This window comes from Oryza glaberrima, chromosome 10 (assembly GCF_000147395.1).
Source record: "Oryza glaberrima chromosome 10, OglaRS2, whole genome shotgun sequence".
Taxonomy (NCBI): domain Eukaryota; kingdom Viridiplantae; phylum Streptophyta; class Magnoliopsida; order Poales; family Poaceae; genus Oryza; species Oryza glaberrima.
Genome location: NC_068335.1, coordinates 6,565,531 through 6,587,010, shown reverse-complemented (window position 1 = coordinate 6,587,010; position 21,480 = coordinate 6,565,531). Strand labels below are relative to the sequence as shown.

The window sequence follows — 21,480 nt, the reverse complement described above, 5'->3', positions numbered from 1 at the left end:
TTCTTGAGACAACGGTTATGCAACATTTTGTCAATTTTGGATGGAGGTTCACAGACAGAATTCAATAATTGTGTACTCTTTATCTTGGGTTGGCAGTCTTTAGGTTGTTTCTTCTTGATGGTTGGTTTCATCTTTTAAGTTTCTTTGAACTTCACTCATTTTGAGTGTGAAATTGTAATAATTGGCTGTAACTCTTTGAGCAAAGGCCGAAATGCTCTATTCCATTATCTAAAAAAGGAGAGGGAGGAGGATCACTGCGGAAAGGGAGGAGGACAACTGCATTTTAAGTAGCAGAGATAGTGCCGTTACTTTTTAAATGGGGCAATTGTGCATTTGACCCTCTTTTGAAAGCTAACTACCAATTTGACCCTCTTTTATCAACTTTGCTTATTTGACCCTTCTTTTCAAAATTGAAGATACGGTATAACCCTATTCTGTTAATGGCACGTAACGGTGTTAACCGAAGCATAAAATATCCCTTATACCCTTACTGATTTGACCCTATTAACCGAAGCACGTGGGATCCACCCATCTGGTCTCTCTTCTCCTCTCCTCCCTTCTCTCCTCTCTCCTCTTCCTGCCTTCTCTGTCCTCTCTCCTCTCTCCACAGCTCCAATCGCATGGAGAAGCCGGCGAGCGACGACAGGGCGAGGCGCGCGCCGGTGAGAGGGCAAGAGGACGCTGGCAACTGTGGAGCACCGTCGCCGAGCCGTCGTCGACCCTCCCTCGCTAGATCCAGCGCTGTTGCGCCTCCCTCCGGCGGCGGCGCCGCCGCTTCTTCCCTCCGGTGCCGGCCACCGCCGCCGCCGGGCCCACTTTCGTCCCTTGCGCCGGTGCCGTCACTCCCACATCGCGCCACCGCCAGCGCCTCTCCCACCTCGCGCCACCACCGACGCCGTTCCCACCACACGCCGCCGCCACCGCTGTTCCAACCGCGCGCCACTTCCGACGCCGTTGCTCCCTCCGAGCATCGCAGCTGCCGTGATTGCTCCCACCGCTTGTGCGCTGCCGCCGCTCCCACTATGCTCCGTCGCCGCTTTTGCTCCTACTGCGTGACGCCACCGCAGCCGCTACCTCCGCTCTCATCGTGCGCTGCCAGCCCCGCTCTGAGAAGAATATATTTGGGGATAGATATTATGTTGTGTTGTTAAGGGCAATTTTGTCAGTTTGGCATACTAATATATATTTTTTTAATTTTTTCTAAATGAAATCCTAACGGTGTTTGAAAACAGGGTCAAACGACAAGTTCAATATGAGCAAACTTGAAAAATAAGGGTCAAATTGGTAGTTAGATTTCAAAGTAGGATCAAACGAGCAATTATCCCTTTTTAATTTTTTTAACTCCTTTCTTAACGCAATACAAGAAATGTTTAGAGTACTTTGATGATAAATCCACAGGTATCCTTTTCACTTAATTTACTTAACGGAGTAGTAATTGAATAAATATCGTTGGTCCAAACTTGAGAAAAAAAATTTAATTATGCCATATATTAAAAAAAGATACTGTAGCATAAAAACATTATGTAAAGGGCAAAGAAAACCCGAGGACTTAGGCTGTATTCGGCACCCCTTATTGCCAACCTCTTCTCCTCGTGGCTGTTAAACGGTATGTTTTTTTTAAAAAATAGTTAATACTAAATTAATCATGAACAAATATATGCTTCGTTTTACGTGCTGGGGAGAAGGGGTTCAGAACGCAGCCTTAAGGGGCTGTTTGGTTGGTTGCCACACTTTGCCACGCCACACTTTAGCCATGCCATAGTTATTTAGGCATGTGTTTGGTTCGCTGCCGCAATTATGTTATGCCACACTTTCTTAACTTTGGGACCCACATGTCATGCTCTCAAATTTAGAGCTAAGCATGCCACACTTGTGGCCAACTATTTCTAAGCCATATTTATGCCACCATACCACAACTAGTCTAAACTTAGTTATGGCAAGGTTAGGCATCAACCAAACATCCCCTAATCTCGATCGGTTCTCTCACACGTAAACCATTAAAGTCCCATGATATATCATGCATTCATAATCTTATTATTACATCCATACTACAAACGCATACTTAATATTTTACATAACTTTGTGTAAACTGTAAACATATACACATCATATTGGACTGACATAATAATAGTGAAATAATAAAAAAGAGAGTTTAATCACAACGAAATAAATGAAATCGATATGCCTATCTAACAACGAACATGATGGCTTGATCTATTTAACTAGGAATATTTATTGTTAGATCGTGTGACCATGTTACGTACTTCCTCCGTTTCATATTATATGACTTTCTAGTATTGCCCACATTTATATATATGTTAATAAATAAATATATATATATAAATAAATTATATATATATATATATATTTTGTGAGTGAAACACTGTGTTAAATCACTTTATCACAAACTAAATAAAATAAAATAATGATAGAGAAAGTGGCAAAACTTTTTTATCTTAACTACGGACAAACCGCTACTATGTGAAAACCTTGTAGAATATAATCCCTTCGATTAATATTATAAGACTTTCTAGCATTGTCCATATTCAGATAGATATATATATATATATATGTATGTATGTATGTATGTATGTATGTATGTATTAAGATGCATTAGCATCTATCTGAATATGGACAATGCTAGAAAGTCTTATAATATGGCTCTACAACATACTCGGATAGGGAGGACTTCAGTGTTTTGAGGACTGTCACCACCTCTATTGGTGATATGCCCTAGAGGCAATCATAGAGATGATTGTCTCACATACTATTTTTACATATTTATCCGACATTGTTCCTTGATTTAGATAACTCATTATTGGTTAATGAATATGTGATTCTTTCATGACACTCTTTATGTTGTATGTTACTATTTCTAAAGATCCCTGATCAAATATCATATGTGGAATAAATATGTTTAAATGATTAGCACATGTATTAATTGATGATCATGTCTCATGGATCATGGTATAGAGATACCAAATTAATAATGTGGATACATGTTGGGGAACATGTTATTGGATAGACCCAACATGTGATACTGCAAGAGCCATATGTGTTGTGTCATCATTGATGTCATTTAGTATTGGTGTTGAATCCTTAGACATGAGATTATCATGATTCCCAACATGGGTAGTAGCTTACTTAGGGACTGCTAAACGCTACTCCATAATTGGGTAGTTATAAAAGTAGTTTTTGGGTATGATATGAAACATGTAGTGGTAACGATCTATGATGTAATACTTGCAAGGTTCCTGGTTTATGTGCTAGAAAATTTTGATTTATGCTATCGTAGCCTACGCATAACCCAACAACCTCAACACCCACCTCAAACCTTCTGTGGGATACGAAGCAAACACCAGAAATTAACTACTCAGACACCACGTCTACGTAGTTTAATAACTACCTTAATGTTAGTTAAACACTAAAGCAACCACTATATATTAATGGGTTATAGTGATCAGTGATCCCGTACGTTGATTAGGAACTAACTAAGAGGTAACTCTCACAAAATAAATCTTAAATACTCAGAATGATATTCGATTGAAAACAGAGTTTTTATCAGAGTAAAAGAAATAAGAGAAGGATTACCAACAACTCCGGAATTCCTCCGACTTCTTCTACTCTACTCTCTCCCTAATCTAGTATACAATATAGTACAATATAGCCTCTTATAATTCAGCTCATGTTTCCAAGTGTGTGTTGAAAGTGAAGAAGGTGAAGCCCTTATATGGGTAGGTAATGACAGTTATGACGGTTGGAAAGGTCGGTAATACCCTCCAACCGCCATTGGGGATGAATCTCCACCATCCTCCAAAAGCCCTAGATCCAATGGTGTGCAACAGGGTGGACCATGGTGGTTGCTACAGTCTTGGCTCAACCTGATGGTCATGAAATTCATCAATCGGCCATCTGTGGCAGAAGCCGAATTCCCAAGACTGGAGCCAATCATAGAAGACGATGGGGAGGAGCGCACCCACCGTAGATGTACATCCTATGGAGAATATGCTTCCACGCCAGTCGATGCAGGGGCAAAGCTAAGGACTGGGTCTGCAGCTTTTATGAGGGTTTTCAGAAAGATGCTCGACTTTGGTTCCCTTACGAAGACTCAGCACTTCTAGAGCATCCATCGGAATTTAGATTCGAAGACATCAACCATGAAAGATAACAAAAGTCTAGAGAAGTCTTCTCGACTGCAATCAGCCCATGCATCCTTTCTATTGGCATTCATCAAGGAAGGAATATTCAAGTCTCTTACGAGTTCTATCATCCAATGAGTGCTGGCAGACAACTTGGGATGGGTCAACTACCAATCGGCCTATTCTTTGCCGATAAAATTCAATGCCGAGGAGAAATTTCATCGACCCTGATGATGGATAGGCTGCTCAATCTTCAAGGACCTCCTTTGGGCAGTATTGAAAACATAGAGTTGGCAACCTTTAGGAGCAGATCATTTGACAGATGATGGGGTGAATGGAAGCTGCATCTGTTCCATCAATCGGTTTCTATGTACATGACAGATCTCTTCCCGGACATCGTCCCTCAGGTACACCTTGGCTTTAATCTCGCTTGAATAAGTGTTAGCTGATTCACAACTTGACTAATTTTCTTTTCTGTTTTACAGACAACAGAATCTTCCCCTCCACACCAAAGAAATAGTGGCAAAGACATCGAATATGCCCCAGGTCTAATTCCAAATGGAGGTAGGCCATCTCCTCCCGTCATCGGCTATCATGCCCCCAAGACTTCAACTCTTCTCTAAGGGCTTACTAGAGAACCAGTCGATATCGGCAAAAAGAGAAAAACCTGAGCATCGGCTCTAGCCCCACAGAAGAAAGCCAAGTCAAAGAAGACTAAGCCAACCGATGATCTGCCTGCCCTAGATCCATCCATTGAACAAGCTCTGATGAAGAAGAGATTGGAGAAGATGTTGATCAGGCCACAGATGAGGTAAGTGATACTGAAAGGACACCATCGGCTTCACCTAAACAAACTCCTCTGACTCCTTCTGCTCCAGCTCATTTCTCCAGGGTAAACAACTCTTGTTGATTTCTTTTTGCAACTATTTCATTTATCCTTAGCCGATTACTTATTAATCTTACCTTTGCAGAAAAAGAGAATTGCTGTGAAGAAGAAATCGGCAACAACGACTCTCAAACCAGCTCCACTAGTAAGATGATCTTAATTCGTTCACCAGTTGATCATACCCGATCTCATCTAACACTTATCTTTTTGCAGCCTCCTCCTCCTCCTTCTTCCCCTGTACTGCAACCATGAAGTGATCAAACTCCATCGGTTGTAGGGAGTCACCATGTCGAAGAAGAAATACAACCAGCTGCTCCTGCCATCCCAGTAAGTTTCCCTTTGACACAAAGACTCAGATCGGCTATGTCTATTTGGCCTCTAACTCTCTTTGAATTATTCTTGCAGATCTTAGCCGATCTGTTCTCTTTTGATATCAAAGATTATTTTGATGAGACAAAGGAAGAAACCACAAGCAAGGCTCTAGCCCCTTTGGATGGTACTGTCAAGACAACACTCAAAGTCATATCCCTTCGGCTAGAGTCTTCATTAGACAATCTGGTGGCTGATTGCGGTTCAATCCGAGCACGATTTGCTGAAATCCAAGCTTTAATTCCGGATGAACTAGCAAACACCATTACTCCAGCTGTTTTTCTTGAGCAACACCAATTTAAGCTGGAGAAGGCTAAGTAACATATAGCCGATCGGTGAGAGAGGATGAATATCGAAGCCACTATCCAAGCCAATCGGCATCTCGTGCATGAAGAGAAAGCCAAGTTAGATCAACTCTCTGTCGGGCCGATTCAGTCGAATATAGATCGGCTTGTAGCTTGCAAAATTGATCTAGTAGCTCAACTCGAGGAGTGCAACGCCAAGCTGGATCTCGAAAAACAAAAGCTAGCCAATCTTCCAAGTGTCGTTGAAGAACAGAAGTCCAGATTGAGATCGACTATCAAGAACGTGGCTGACATGACTAAGTCTCTCAAGGTCATCCCTGGAACCGACGCCCAAGACATCCAAGCCATCGAAGAAGTAGATCAAATTAGGCAACAGGCTTTGTCGGCTATCCAGCGCTATCTGTCTCAATGACATTCTGTGTAATAGACTCTAGGAATTTTCGTAATCGGCTAAGAAACTCTGGCTCTTCGTTTAACTCATCTTAATGTGCCGATTAATATAACTCCACACTTTTGCTAAAAAATTTTACAACTTCCATATATGTGCCCCCTAATTTTACAAAGACGAAGGCATTGCTAAAATTATAAGTTGAACTAAGTCCTCACTTTCATCGGCCATAAGATTATAATACTCATCGGCTGTCAAATTATTTTGCAACTCCGTTCTTCTCGAGCCGATTCTAACTTCCCATGGTAAAACAACCTCATGTCCATAAACAAGCTTATAAGGAGGAACTTGGATCGAACCATGACAAGCCATCTGATAAGACCACAACGCTTCAGCCAATCGAGTATGCCACTACCGAGGATAATCAAAAATCTTTCTCTTAATCAATTTGATCAAACTCTTGTTAGATGCCTCAGCTTGCCCATTAGCTTGTGCATAATATGGTAAAGAATTCAACAATTTAATACCCATGCTATCGGCAAACTGAACAAACTCATCAGACACGAAGATTGAACCTTGATCGGTTGTAATGGTTTGTGGAATACCAAATCGATAAATTATATGCTCTTGAACAAATTGTATAGCATCCTTAGAATCAACCTTCTTCAAAGGAATCGCTTCTACCCACTTGGTAAAATAATCGGTTGCCACCAATATAAACTTATGCCCTTTGCTTGATGGTGGATTAATCATACCGATCATATCAATTCCCCAACCTTTAAATGGCCATGGTTTAATGATAGGATTCATACCCGATGCTGGTGCTCTCTGAATCGCTCCAAAATTTTGACAATCTTGACATCCCTTGTAATATTTGAAACAATCCTCCAGCATTGTCGGCCAAAAATACCCTGCACGTCGAAGCAACTACTTCATCTTATGAGCCGATTGATGAGTGCCACAAATCCCCTCATGTACCTCACCGATTGCAACTTTGGCCTAATCGGCACTTAAACACTTAAGCAACACCCCATCAATCGTCTGATAATAGAGCTCATCATCCAATAAAGTATACTTTAACGCTTTATATCGCAATTTCTGGGAAGCCGATTGAGATGGATTCTGTAAATAGTGATGCACATCATATCTCCAATCATCGGCTGTTAACGCTGCAACCTCAATTTTGACATCTTTGATCTTCGGCTTATATCCCGACGCCCCTTGGGCCAAATCATTAGCTTCAATATTCTGTTATCGAGATAATGCCTCAAAGTCACTAGCCGAAACTCTTTCATCAGCTCTCGGCACTTCTCATTATAAACCATTAATGTATCATTTTTGCATTCATACTCTCCTGCCAATTGACTGATCACTAGTGGAGATAGGCACATCTATGACAATCTACTTTTGTCATGGAAGACGCGCAAATCGTCATAAAGTAACTTCTATGACGAATTTATGACGAAATGGGATTCGTCATAGAAGTCGCGTCACATATGTTTTTCTATGACTAAACAGTAGATTTCGTCATAGAAATGCTTATATCCATGACGAAGGTGCTCGTCATAGAACTGCTTTCCAGCTGGCTAGGACAGACGTCGTCCATGCCACGTGGCTATCACACGTGGAGTCCATGTTGGCTGTGATGTGGCGGATGACGTGTACGCCACGCTGGATCATCATGTCCCGTACGCTAGAGCCAAGTGGCAGTCGTATTTAACGCCACGTGTTGGCATTTGGTATGTCCACGTGGTGGTGCAAGCTGATGCCACGTGGCCGAACGTGGTGGCGCCATGTGGCAACCATATTAACGCCACGTGTTGGCATTTCTTATGTCCACGTGGTGGTGCGAGCTGATGCCACGTGGCCGAAGGTGGAGGCGCCACGTGGCAGTCATATTTAACGCCACGTGTTTACATTTCGTATGTCCACGTGGTGGTGTACGCTGACGCCACATTGCCGAAGGTGGAGGCACCACGTGCTCTCATTTTGAAGCGCCACGTGTACATATCTGATTTGTGACACACGTCTTTACCTGATGTTGCCACGTGTTGATTTGTTTGGATGACACGTTAGCACAGTAGGGATGAAGGCCCGCTCATTTTTTTTTTCTTAGCCCAGCCCATTTGGCCACATACTTCACATATTGATGTGGCCCATCCCACTATGAGATCTAGGAAATTTTTAGCATTCACCCATTTCAAGCAACAATTAATCAGAACTTCGCAGCACATAAGAAAATAGGCCCAACATCAAGATTGATCACATGGACAAACAAGCAGAACTTCACAGCACATTACAAATAGGCCCAACATCAATATATATCACATATACCAACTTCACATAGCACCATATTACAAAAAAGTTCACAGAACCTAGCACACATATGTTCACATTAAGTCCACAAAAGTTTGCCATAGGATGACATTAAGTCCACCATAGCACCAAACATCATTTCACATAATCAAGTCCACCACATGACAATAAGTTCACAAAACCATCAAACAACTAATATAAGTAGATGGAGTTCATCACAGTGCAGAAGATCATAAAGGAGACTAGGACAGATTTAAGTTACCCTGGGAAAGGCTCAAGATACGTCGAAGGAGCAAATTGTTCTCTTCCTGCTGCTGCTTGAACTCTGCCAACTCCTTTTGAGTCTTTGCCAGTGCTTCATTTGCAAGATTTGCTTGTTCTTTTAGTTCGACAACTTCTGCATGGAGAATGGCTGAACTTTGCTTTTCAGCTGCAAGTTCTTCCTGAAGTGCTGCTTCTGTCGGTGTCACTGATTTCTTGGAGCTCATCTGCAGACCAGCATTTTTCAAAAACGTGGTATTGGAGTTGTCCCGAGAGAGAACCTTGGACACAACTTCTGCACTAGTTCTTGGTGTCTCACCATCAGGTACAGGTTCTTCCATAATAGCTTTCATACTTGACTGCAGCAATGATTGAACATTAGCTATGAAATTAGATACATGAAAAACTGGCAGCTGCATTACACATTCAAAATACTGGCAGCTGCACAACACATTCAAAAAGTCACTGAAAACTGATGGAAAGCTACCAGGAAGCACAAACTAGAGGTAAGGAAACTTGTATAGAATGCAAATTTAACCAAATTTGTTTTCCATAAGCCAAAACAGAAACAAATTATATGAGTAAGCCAAGCATTCCCATATTTCGAAATATTGCATTGCCCTCTTAACTGTGAAAGAGACCAGAAACATTTTGAGCTCTAACTATGGTAGAATGTAATTATTTTCTATCTAGCCTCTAGCAACAATGCAGGCCAAATGCTTCTTGACAGAATCTAGGATATTGTTTTAGCATATATCAGAAGGCTGACTTTAGACTATATTTGATTAGCTTTCATGGCAGCTTTTGATTGATGGAACACCCTGGTAGCTATAAAAGAACAAAGTTTTCCCCTCAACTACTTTCATAAAATTTGGAGGGGGTGCAATGTTACTTAGCGTTGGTTATTTTCTATTCCTCCTATGATGCCTAAATATTTTCCCTAGAAACCACTAATGTTTAGAAAGAAAATACTAGCGTGGAGTACATAATCCCTCATAATTAAGTTTACTTTTCCAAGTTACAATGAAATAAGTTTTGAAGTAGTAAAGGCTGAAATATATTCAGTCTTATGTTCATATGATTCAAAACCTCAATACATGCAAACACCACTACAGCAGCTTAGGTAAAAATGAGTTTTCATGAATCACACCCTCAAACCCAGGATATTGATAAAAATACAAACTGCAACCAGGATCAATTGATGAAAAAATGTTTATGTAGCTTATTTGGCATTTTAACCCAATCTCAACTTATGTTGTATATGGTAAGTTGTCTAGCGACAAGTTTCCAGCAGCTACAAATTTAGTTTGGTATGTATTCTAACATTGTTAGAGTCTATAAATTCCATTAAGTCTGTAATGATCTTAGCTGCAAATATCTCTGCACACTAAGGACAGAAATTATCCTATGGATGTAAATATAAAATGAGCTGAATTAATAATATGTTGGCATAGGTAACAAGGAATTGAGTTCAATGTTGTAAGAATATACAGAGTGACTTACAATTGCATCTTTGGCAGCATCACTTAGACCTTTTTTCCTACTGGTATGGCAGTCCTCAAAGGCATCCACAGCATCAAGCTCTACAACCTTGTTCTTCTCCTTCTATTTCAGTACAGAAAATGCAGATCAATTATTTTATATATCTATTACATTAGATAAGTGGTTCTTAACTACAATTAATGCTAAAAGATAATGGGAACTTACGTAAGCGTGCAAGTGTGCAGCATAGCTGCGAGATCCCGTAGCCTGATGGAACCTAACATTAAGCCGGTTTTGCTTGTTCTGTTCAGAGATTTGCTACAAAAGATGTATGTGTTAGACATAGTCGCAGGTATAAAATGAAACAAATATGTCATTAGAGATGACATACCATATTCTTTGGATTTGACCACTTTGCAACAAGTTCCAGCCACTGTTCATCAGTCATGCTACTTATGGGAGAGGTAGTTCTAATCTCGTTAGCAGGTACTCCATTGAAGTAGGCCTTCTTCAAATTATACCGTGTTTGTCGTATCCCTTTCTGCAATACATCAGCACAAGCATCCCTTGTTGGCTGGTGTTTTTGGTTAATGGCCAACCTGACCTGATGGTTTGAATTGCAATCATTAAGGAGTAACACTAGGTCATATAATAGATGAAATATAAAAGAATATAGATAGGCTCTTACAGATAACTTGCCCATGAAGTTGTTAATATAGCCTTCATCATCCTTGTACTGCTTCCAATGAGGGAAGACAGGAACTTTAGTCCTAATGATAACACCCGCCTCTGATGAAAACTTGGCAGCTTGCACCGGTTCATCTGGCCTTTTCTTCCCTTCGGCAACAGCAATGGGCATTCTTCCCATAGCTTTGGTCATCTTGTCAAGCATTATTCCTGCAGTTGGTGGCCTTGATTTTCTTGTGCCTCTTCGTATAGGTACTACAGAGTATTCAATTACAATGTTAGCATTCATCAAATAGTTAAAAATAATAAATTTCTCTTCGTTGAACTAACTTGCCTTCAACATCAGAATTGGTTTGCTGTGCAGGTTGCTCTTCATGGTTGGCATCATGTCCATATGACCAGTCCATCACCGGGCTCGGGGGCCTGTTCACATCATTATCTTGAAGCAAATGTCCACTGCCCACATCTTCATCACCATTGTTTTCTGTTTCTGGAGGCAGTTCTTCATGGCCATTACCTTTACCTTGTTCTGCTATGAGTTGCCTTTTCGCTGACCTTGTTGAGACTCCAGGAGGCATTTCGGTTGGAGCACCCGCCCTCACTCTCTTTGATATCCTTACTCCTGGTGGCATCTTGAGGGTAGGTTTCTTCTTCGTCGCACACTTCTTTCGTCTAGTTTGTCGAGGGTACTACAATAATAAACACAAAAGTTGTAAGCATGTGAATAAATTAGCAACAATCATTAAAAAAATAATCAAATGCTGCACAAATTAAATGCGGAAAAGTTATTGCAGATATCCTAGCCCCCCCACAGCCAAGATAGAAGAAGCACCTCAATCATTATGGGGATGGGCTGCTCCGCTTCTAAATATGAATCATCATCACACTGAACCCCTTGTTCATCATCTTCAGGGAGATACTCTGATGTATCAGAACCTTCTCCATGACTTTTCTTGGTGCCTGAGTTTTTTGTCTTTGAAGATGCATGTTGTGTTTCGATATGTTTAATAGTGGCAGCTATGTCTTTGATGCCAAGTTCATCCATCCTTCTTATATTCTGCAAGATTTTCTCTTGCCGCGTTCTTTCATATTCGTTTTGTGCAGGTTCTTACATGAATACACATATTTTAATGGTCAGAATACTAGATGGCATTTTGATGGCATTTCCTAAGCATATAAGCATTTTCAGAAATAGAAACAATAAAGTATCTAGGCATTTGGGATGAAAAAAAAAGAGACCATGCTCATCAACATTGGGGATTTAATGATCAATGGTGAAAAACAACTTTACTTCAATATCTAGTAAAAACAACAGGGTGATTCACTTTTCCATTTTAAAAGACAATTTTGATGAGAACTCTGGAAACACTTTTACAGTGAACAACATTGGTCATATAAATGATATAGCCATTATATCCTTCTCTTTCACCTAATAAACTGTATCTATTTATACGACTAACTCAAATTATTGGTACATTCATAAACACAAACAAAGCAGAATCTAAATAAAATTTCCATTGTTGATCTGAAATCCACACTCTGGAAGATGCTTATGGCAACTTGAGGCACAAATTTATTTGAGAATCAACATAGCATGATTAATTTAAAGGTGCGCCTGAATAACACAGAAACAATGCCATATGCAGTAGCAAACTAGCAATAGCATCAACTGTTATTGTAGATAGTGACCTCAATCGGATTGCACACAGAAAATTCTTAATAGAAGTTGGACGGCAAATCAATCCACATGATGTATAACATCTAATAGCTTGAGACAGTACACATAAACATCTGAGCTTGAGACGACAAGATAATTTTGCGTACCTCGTGCTACTGGACGTCGACGTCTTCCCATCGGCTAGGTACGGCGACGGTGCAGGGACCTTGTCGATGGGGTACCCGGCTCCGGTGCGGCGGTAGGCATCGACGGTGTTGTGGGAGATGGCTTCGGTGCGGCAGTAGTCGTCGACGGGGTACCGGCTCTGATGCAGCGGAAGTCGTCGACGGCGTAGTGGGGGAAGGATCTGGTGCAGCGGTCGTCGTCGACGGGGTTGCAGCGGAAGGCGTCGTTGCGGCGGCTGTCGACGACGAGGAAGTAGGGGACGGATCTGGTGCAGCGGTCGTCGTCGATCGGTTTGCACGGGAAGGCTCCGGCGCAGCGGTCGTCGTCGACGGGGTTGCGGGGGAAGGCTCCGGTGCGGCGGTAGTCGGCGGCGGCTCTGGTAGAGCGGCGCCCCGATGGTGTGGCGGCTGGATTTGGGGATTAGGGTTTGGTGGGTGAGAGGCTTTGTAAATATATAGTGGTTGCACAAATGCCCCTGGGTGTTGTTTTGCTCTTCGTTAGATGGAGGATAAAAGTGACATTTCCCATTTTGATTTGGGCAAATGGGCGGCAATGGAATGTTTTGGGGCTGTCATTGGCGGTAGGTTTAGGCGCCGAACGAAAAATCCTCCGTCCATGAGTAATTAACATTATCCATAAATCGAAAACATTCAAATTATACTAATCTATCTGGATTAACAATTTGACTTTAAAAATATACTCCCTCCGTTCAATATTATATAACTTGAAAATTTGGATTAAGGGGGTGTTTAGTTCCAGGGTGTAAAGTTTTTAAAGTATACGGACACACATTTAAAGTATTAAACGTAAACTAATAACAAAACTAATTATAGATTATGCCCGTAAACTACGACACAAATTTATTAAGCCTAATCCATCCGTCATTAGCAAATGTTTACTGCAGCACCACATAGTCAAATCATGGCGCAATTAGGCTCAAAATATTGGTCTCACAATTTACACGCAAACTGTGTAATTGGTTATTTTGTCTACATTTAGCACTCAATGCAGCTGGTCCAGGTGCCGCATCTCCAAGGCCGATGCTCCCAGCGCTGCTGGCGAAGAGGACCTGGTGCTGGCCATGATCGAGTAGCAAGCTTCTGGTGCTTATGCTGCTTGCTTCCTGGATGTGGGCGACAACAGTAGCTTGAGAAGAAATGATACTTCTTTGTACAGCTTGGTGAATTCAGATTGAGATCGTGAATGTGAATAAACTTATGGCTGATTATTGTGTTATTTTGAAAATGTGAAGACCATATTTGTGTCATTTTTTTATATCAATTGAATATGACAATTAAGAAAAAAGTGTAATGCTTTGAACAGATGCTTGAAGTGTAAGTTGTGTTTGTACAGATTGAAATTGGTTTTTGCTGCTTGAAATGTCATGGTCTGTACAATTTTAGACTGATATGCAGTATGTCACTTGGAACAAATATATATGTACATCACTTTGCATACTGTTTCACCAGGAAACTTACTGGATTGCCCAAAAAACAGAAGTAAAATATTTTCTCTTCTCCTGAAATTTTTTACCCAACTGCTTCACATATTGTTAGGAATATGAGTTAGCACCATGAACCTGGGAAAGAAATCAAATAAATGCAAATCATTGCTGGTAACAACTCTGTTCTTAAAATTGCCAGCTCAGAATCTCGATGTGTTTCAGATATGCAATGGCAAATGAGTTCACAGAATAAATCAGTTGTGACATCTCAGTTACATAACACAAAATAAATGAGTTTATAGCTCATCCCAATTACATATGACATATCAGATAGATGACACAACTCAAGATATAATTTAATCATCATCGGTGTCTTCCGGCATGTCATCTTCAGCGTTCCCATTGCCACTGTCACTACAGTACTGCAATATTGTGTCATCTTCATCTGCATCATCCCTACTGTCTTCAGTCAAGTTAACTTGGTTGTTAAGGTCTTCTAAATTAGCTTCAATAATAGTAACTTCTCCATCTTCCTGCAAATGGTCTAGATCCTCATCAGCATTACCTTCATGCACTTCATGTTCTGTATCAGAACAATTATCATCTTGGTGTACATAAAAAATGTGGTCATCTTTTTCAGACACATTATACATGTTCCTATGTTCGAATTTCTGCACAATTCGCCATTCGTTGCCCAAAGAGGTGTCCTGCAAGTAAAATATCTTCTTCGATTGAGTTGCTAAAATGAAAGGGTCATCCTTGTACCAAAATGATTGGATGTTGATGGATTTGAAATGCCCGTCATCCCTAACTCCTCTTGTCTTGCCAACTTGATTGAACCAATCACAACGGAAAAGAACCACCGATCGATAGATATCTAGATCAGAGTTATACTGCAACTCAAGAATCTCCCTAAGGACACCATAAAATTCAATGTTATCCCCTTCATGTGTACCATCAACCATTACACCACTATTCTGCGTTTGGAGGTATTTCTCACGGTCAACAGTGCTATACCGGACTCCGTTGACAATGCAAGATGCACAACTCTTTACTCGGAGATCAGGACCACATGACAATGCAAATAGTGCTTCACTGACCACCCCTGGATTTTCTTTCCTCAGCTTCCAGATCTGATATATATATATATATATATACAAGAAAAATACACATGTTATTCCCAATTTGAAATTTCATCACCAAAAAATGATATTTTTGTAAGTGTGTGTCACTTACATGAGTCTTAAACCAGCTAGCAAATCCTTTTTCAAGTCTTCTGTCAACATCATGTGCATCTTCTTTCTCCAACTCTTCTCTATGCATGCTGTAGCAAATTATGACTCAACAATTAGGAAAATATTATATTTAATACAATACATGTGAAATAAACCTACATAAATGGTGCTTACTCCAAATATGGTTGAACCTCCTCACAGTTATTTAGCACATACCAAACTAGCTTATCCATGATTTCATCCTCCATGTACTGTATCCTAGTGGATCCTATGAGTTTAACACCATGCATAAAAACAGAGCTGTCACCATCCAATGGCCCATCCCCATGACGGGCGTCCCGATTAAATCTAGTGTCAACATCCTCCATGTACCTTGAACAAAATGTCAAGGTGTCACTTGCTACATAGGCCTCAGCAATTGATCCTTCAGGCCTAGCCCTGTTCCGCATGGAATTCTTAAAGGTGCCAAGTCGTCTTTCTATTGGGTACATCCATCCATATTGTACAGGACCTCTAAGTAGTGCCTCATCAGGTAGATGTACGGCCAAGTGCACCATCACGTCAAAGAAGGCTGGAGGAAAAATTTTCTCAAGTTTGCATAGGATCAGCGGGATGTCTTTTTTCAGTCGTTTGAGGACATCTATCCTTAGATTTCTACTACACAATTCCCTGAAGAAGTTACCAAGCTCTGCAATTGCTTCGTATATATCCTTGTCCACAAATCCTCTTATGCCGGCAGGTATAATTCTTTGGAGAAGGACATGGCAGTCATGAGTTTTGAGCCCCTGCACCTTGGAACCATCTGAACTTATGCATCTTGCTAGGTTGGCTGCATATCCATGTGGATACTTGACACCTTTGAGGAAGTTACAAAACTCAATTCTTTGTTCCTTCTTCAAGACATAGCGAGCTTGTGGGATGCGAACTGAGTTGCCATCCTGCTGTAAGTGCAAGTTATGTCTTATGTTCATATCATGCAAATCTATCCTCGAATTGACTGTGTCCTTTGTCTTGCCCTCGATTTTGAGCAATGTGCCCAAAATGTTGTCACATATGTTTTTCTCAATGTGCATCACATCAAGATTATGTGGCAGCAACAAATCTTTCCAATATGGGAGCTTCCACAGACTTACTTTGCGGCTATAAAATAGTGGCCCTTCATCCTCTCCACGTTTTCTTTTCTTACTTGTATCATGCTTACCCGGTCTAACATTTTTCACCTTCTCTAACTGCTCGAGGACCTCATCTGTGCTGAATTTTCCTGGCTCAACCTGGTTTTCGTGGTGTCCATCAAAAGCATGGCTTCTTCGCCAAGCGTGTGTCCTTGGAAGGAAACGACGGTGGCCAAAGTAGCCTATCTTATTTCTTAGTGCTCGTGACAACGGATTTTTGTCACAATGAATGCATGCATAATAACCTTTTGTAGTTCGCCCTGACAAGGTGCTTAGAGCTGGATAATCATGTATGCACCATAGCACGGCGGCACGAAGATTGAACTTTCTAGCACTGAATGCATCATAAGTACTAACACCTATCCATAATTCAAGCAATTCTTCTATCAGAGGCTCCAAGAATAAATCAAAATCCTTTCCTGGAGATGTTGGACCTGGGATCAGTAATGACATAATGCAGTTCGATGGATCGACAGATTCCCATGGTGGTAGATTCAAAGGCATAACAAGGACAGGCCACATGCTATACGAATTGCTCACCTTGCCAAATGGATTGAATCCATCTGTAGCTATGGCAAGCCTCATATTCCTTGCATCTTCTGCGAAAGTTCGATACTTTCTGTCGAAGTCCTTCCAAGCCTCCCCATCTGCTGCATGGCTCATTTCATTATCCACTGGCTTCCGCTTGATTTTGTGCCACTGTGTGTCTTCAGCTGTTCGTTTTGATGCAAATATCCTCTTTAACCTTGGGATAAGTGGAAAATGCCTCAAAACTTTGCGAGGAACCTTCCTGTCGCCAACCCCATCTTCCCATCTGGATTCACCACATATAGGGCATAGATCCATATTGGCATATTCCTTCCGAAATAGCACACAATTATTCTTGCACACATGGATCGACACATATCCAAGGCCCAATTCACAAAGATATTTCTTTGCCTCATCATAAGATTTTGGTAATTGACATTGAGGGAATGCCGAGGACAACAACTTCAATAATGCAGTGAAAGCTGTATTGCTGATTCGATAATATGACTTGATATGGAGCAGCCTCACAAGAAAGGAAAATCTTGAATGGTTAGATCCTGGGCAAAGTGCCTGCTTCGCATCTTCAAGAATTCTAGCAAACCTTGGTGGCTGTCCATCTTCCTCTGCCGCAGTGTATAGTTCACCTATTAACTCTGGAACTCCATTGTCATCCTCGGGTTCATACCCGCCCACATCTGTCCCTTCATTATGGTTAGTTTCATGTACCTGTTCCAAATATTCGACATCTTCTGTATCAACTAATTCTCCATGATAAATCCACCGGGTGTATGTTGATGACATCCCAAAAATATGTATATGGTCATGCACTTCTTGCTGAGGCAGTGAAGTGTGGTTAAGACACCTACAGCATGGGCATGGTATGTCAACGTGTTCATCAAATCTTTGTCCAACAAATTCCATGAACTGTTTCACTCCCTCCATGTATGCAGGTGTGAATTGTCTCCCATGTATCCAAGTTCTGTCCATCTGCTTTGGCATGTTAAAAAAAGCAATTAGGCAAACAAAGCTAATCCATTTTTTAGGACAGAATATTTTCTAAAACATTAGATGGAACAGCTGGTTGCTACATGACTTAAACCATGTTGATTTGTTCATAATACTCTGACTTGTTTCTCTGTTCATACAACACAAAGCATAATCTTTCATAGCTGAACTTGCATTTCATACTCAGAGTAATGTACTTATGGAAAATCATACCTTATATCTACTGAACGGCGTTGGTGATGGGCTGCGTGCGCTGACGACAGGATTGAGAGAGAGGAGGCGCTAGGATAAGACGGTGGGCGAGGAGCAGCCGATCCGTCTCAGTCGTCGAGGATCCCCCGCGCCGACCGGGATCCCTCCGCAGCCCCACCGACCAAGATCACTTCACCGCGCCGCCACCCACCACGATGCTCCACATCACGATGCCGGCCAGCCTGTGGAGCCGCCCTCCCCTGCACCGGTGGGATAAGAAACCTCCTCCTCTGCGCCGTCCCGGTGGCTAGGATCCGCCCCCACTGAGCTCCGCCTGCGCCGCCGCCACCCTCCCTCCCTGGCTGTGACCAAACCCTGCGCCACCGCCCCCCTCCCTCCCTGACCAAACCACTAGGTCGCCCGCATAAAGCATTCAATCATTCTTGTGTTCGAGAATTGAAAGGAAAACTAAAAGTAAAACATCATCAGCATGAAAGCTCCTTGCAGCGTAGTGGTTAAGCTAGAATTATGGTTAGTCACAAGTCGTGGGTTCGACCCCCAAGTGCTGCAGCATTTTTTTTAGAAAAAAGAGTTCACATGGGCTGCACAGATTCACACATGGGCTGCACAAATTCACGGACTGCACAAATTTGGGCTGCGAAAAAAAAGTTCACATGGGCTGCACCGATTCACACATGGGCTGCACAAATTCACGTGGACTGCACAAAGCATCTGCTGGCCCGAAAACGCACCTGTGCTGCATATACAATGTGGGGTCCAATAACAATCTGGATAGCCACGTATACAATGTGGGGTCCAGTGACAACCTAGATAGCCACATATGCAAGGTGGGACCAACAGCAGAATAGAGATTTACTTACATCTGACGAAATATATTTCAGCATATTGTATTAATAAAGGAGCGTCATAAGTGTGTTACATGAATGGTGCGCACCATTTTGTGACGAAATTATCTATTGTTTTATGACACCATTTTAAATTTCGTCATGGAGTTTCGATGTCTACCCTCCGCCATGAGTGATCCATGACGAAACATGAAATTTCGTCATAGATATGCTGTATTCAATGACGAAATTATACAACGTCATGAGCAAAATGTCATAGATGGACGATTTCCTACTAGTGTCACTAACAAAGAATCCCCCATAATCTCAATAGTATCGGCTTCAACTTCCTTGAGTAAATGCAACCCTTTGAGAACTGCCTCGTACTCAGCTTGGTTGTTAGTTGCATAAGGTTTAATAGTATAGGCAAACTCAAAACATGCCCCCCGAGGAGAAATTATAACCATGAGTACAGACTGATCCATCAAAGAACAAAGTCCACAGCACAACCTCAACCGAGCCGATTGAATCATCACGATGATCAACAATAAAATCGGCTATAGCTTGCCCCTTGACTGCCTTTGGTGACTCATACCGAAGATCGAACTCTGTTAAGGAAAATATCCACTTTCCAACCCTTCCTTTCAAAATTGGAGCCAACAACATGTACTTAACAACATCGGCCTTGCATATAACAGTACATTCGTTGGACAATAAATAATGCCTTAACCTTGTACAGGAAAAATACAAGCACAAGCACAACTTCTCCATAGGGGAATATCTTGTTTCTGAATCCAAGAGCCGACGACTCAGATAGAATACAACTCCTTTCCCTTCAAGCTCCTGAATCAAGACTGAGCCGATCGACTTCTCACCGGCCGATAGATATAATCTAAAAGGTATCCCCTTTTGTGGAGGAATCAAAACTGGAGGAGAGCTAAGATATTCCTTAATACTATCCAAAGCCTTCTGTTGCTCTGCCCCCCAAGTAAACTTTTGATTGGCTTTTAATCTTAACAATGGCGTAAAAGGCTCTAATCTTCCAGACAAGTTAGAAATAAACCTTCTAACGAAATTAATCTTGCCGATCATCTCCTGCAACTCTGTCTTGTTCTCTGGAGGCTGAATTTTCTTGATTGCATTAACACTCCTTATCTCAATCCCCCTTTCATGAACAAGAAACCCCAAAAACTGGCCAGTCGATACACCGAAAGCACACTTTGTCGGGTTCATCTTCAGGCCATATTTTCTAGTCCTTTCAAAAACCTTCCTCAAATCGGCTATGTGATCTTCTATCTCTCTAGACTTAACAACCACATCATCAATGTAGACTTCAACCAACCAGCTAATCAGATCATGATATATATAATTCATAGCTCTTTGATATGTAGCTCCAGCACTTTGCAAGCCAAAAGTCATTACAACCCATTCAAACAAGCCGATTGCACTAGGACACCTAAAAACCGTTTTATGGATATCCTCTTCGGTCATGAAGATCTGATTATATCCTGCATTTCTATCCATGAAACTCAATATCTTGTGCCCTGAAGCAGCATCAACCAGCTGATCGGCTACTGGCATTGGATACTCATCCTTCGGGGTAGCTTTGTTTAAATCCCTGAAATCAATGCACACCCTAACCTTGCCGTTTTTCTTGATAACAGAAACTATGCTAGAAACCCACTCGGCATATCGGCAAGGACGAATAAAACCAGCATCATATAAACGTTTAATATCAGCCTTGACAGGTTTGAGCATATCGGCTTTGCATCTTCTTGGAGGTTGCTAATGTGGTCTAACCCCTGGTTTGATAGGTAGCCGATGTTTAACAATCGATCTGCTGAGTCCTGGCATCTCATAATACTCCCAAGCAAAGCAATCTCTGAATTCCTTTAAGAGCTCTATCAACTTGGTTCTAAATTCTGTAGATAAGTTCTTACTGATAAATGTCGGCCTTGGTCGATCACCTGGACTAATATCAATTTCTTCCAAATCATCAGCCGACATGAAACCCTGTCCTTGCTTATTATCGAGATCATCTACTGTGTCCTTAGTGTAGATGTTTGAACCCTCCACGATGCCCTCAAAATAATAACTTGGGCTCTCCATCTTCAATTGGCTGTATATCACAATCGGACACTTTTAAAAAATCTCCATCCCAAACTTTTCAGATAAGCAATCAAGACCATCCATCTCCCAAAGAGCTAAATCGGCACTGGCAATATTGACTGACCTATCGGCTGGCACAATTTCAATCTTGTCGCCTTGCCACTGAATCAAGGATTGATACATGGTCGAAGGGATACAACAATTGGCATGAATCTAATCCCTTCCAAGCAACAAGCTGTAGGAACCCTTCCTATCGATGACAAAAAACGTTGTA

The 21,480-nt window shown here is 41.5% G+C and overlaps 2 protein-coding genes across 3 annotated transcripts; both read right to left on the bottom strand.

The window, feature by feature from the left end:
- Positions 1 to 8,390: 8,390 nt before the first annotated feature.
- LOC127786199 (uncharacterized) lies at positions 8,391 to 13,085 on the bottom strand. 2 transcript variants are annotated; one of them, XM_052313534.1, is made up of 8 exons: positions 12,658 to 13,085; positions 11,666 to 11,940; positions 11,168 to 11,522; positions 10,835 to 11,088; positions 10,538 to 10,750; positions 10,372 to 10,464; positions 10,168 to 10,269; positions 8,391 to 9,023 (listed from the first exon to the last, which is right to left on the bottom strand). In XM_052313534.1, the coding sequence occupies exons 1-8, from the start codon at positions 12,686 to 12,688 to the stop codon at positions 8,646 to 8,648; spliced, it is 1,701 nt and encodes a 566-aa protein (XP_052169494.1). In that variant the 5' UTR covers positions 12,689 to 13,085; the 3' UTR covers positions 8,391 to 8,645. The 2 variants fall into 2 exon arrangements, with proteins under 2 accessions (XP_052169494.1, XP_052169495.1); XM_052313535.1 differs by lacking the exon at positions 11,666 to 11,940.
- Positions 13,086 to 14,084: 999 nt separating this feature from the next.
- On the bottom strand, positions 14,085 to 18,607 carry LOC127752978 (uncharacterized). Its single transcript, XM_052278434.1, has 4 exons — positions 18,274 to 18,607; positions 15,530 to 18,042; positions 15,357 to 15,444; positions 14,085 to 15,253 (listed from the first exon to the last, which is right to left on the bottom strand). The coding sequence occupies exons 2-4, from the start codon at positions 18,040 to 18,042 to the stop codon at positions 14,477 to 14,479; spliced, it is 3,378 nt and encodes a 1,125-aa protein (XP_052134394.1). The 5' UTR covers positions 18,274 to 18,607; the 3' UTR covers positions 14,085 to 14,476.
- Positions 18,608 to 21,480: the final 2,873 nt, after the last annotated feature.

Coding starts and splice junctions, on each gene's coding strand:
- LOC127786199 (XM_052313534.1), bottom strand. CDS start 12,688: ATGGGAAGACGTCGACGTCCAGTAGCACGAG. Junction 10,751..10,834: donor ACTTCATGGGCAAGTTATCT/GTAAGAGCCTAT, acceptor TCAAACCATCAG/GTCAGGTTGGCCATTAACCA. Junction 9,024..10,167: donor ATGCTGCCAAAGATGCAATT/GTAAGTCACTCT, acceptor TCATTGCTGCAG/TCAAGTATGAAAGCTATTAT.
- LOC127752978 (XM_052278434.1), bottom strand. CDS start 18,042: ATGGACAGAACTTGGATACATGGGAGACAATTCACACCTGCATACATG. Junction 15,445..15,529: donor GAGGTTCAACCATATTTGGA/GTAAGCACCATT, acceptor AATTTGCTACAG/CATGCATAGAGAAGAGTTGG. Junction 15,254..15,356: donor CTAGCTGGTTTAAGACTCAT/GTAAGTGACACA, acceptor TATATATATCAG/ATCTGGAAGCTGAGGAAAGA.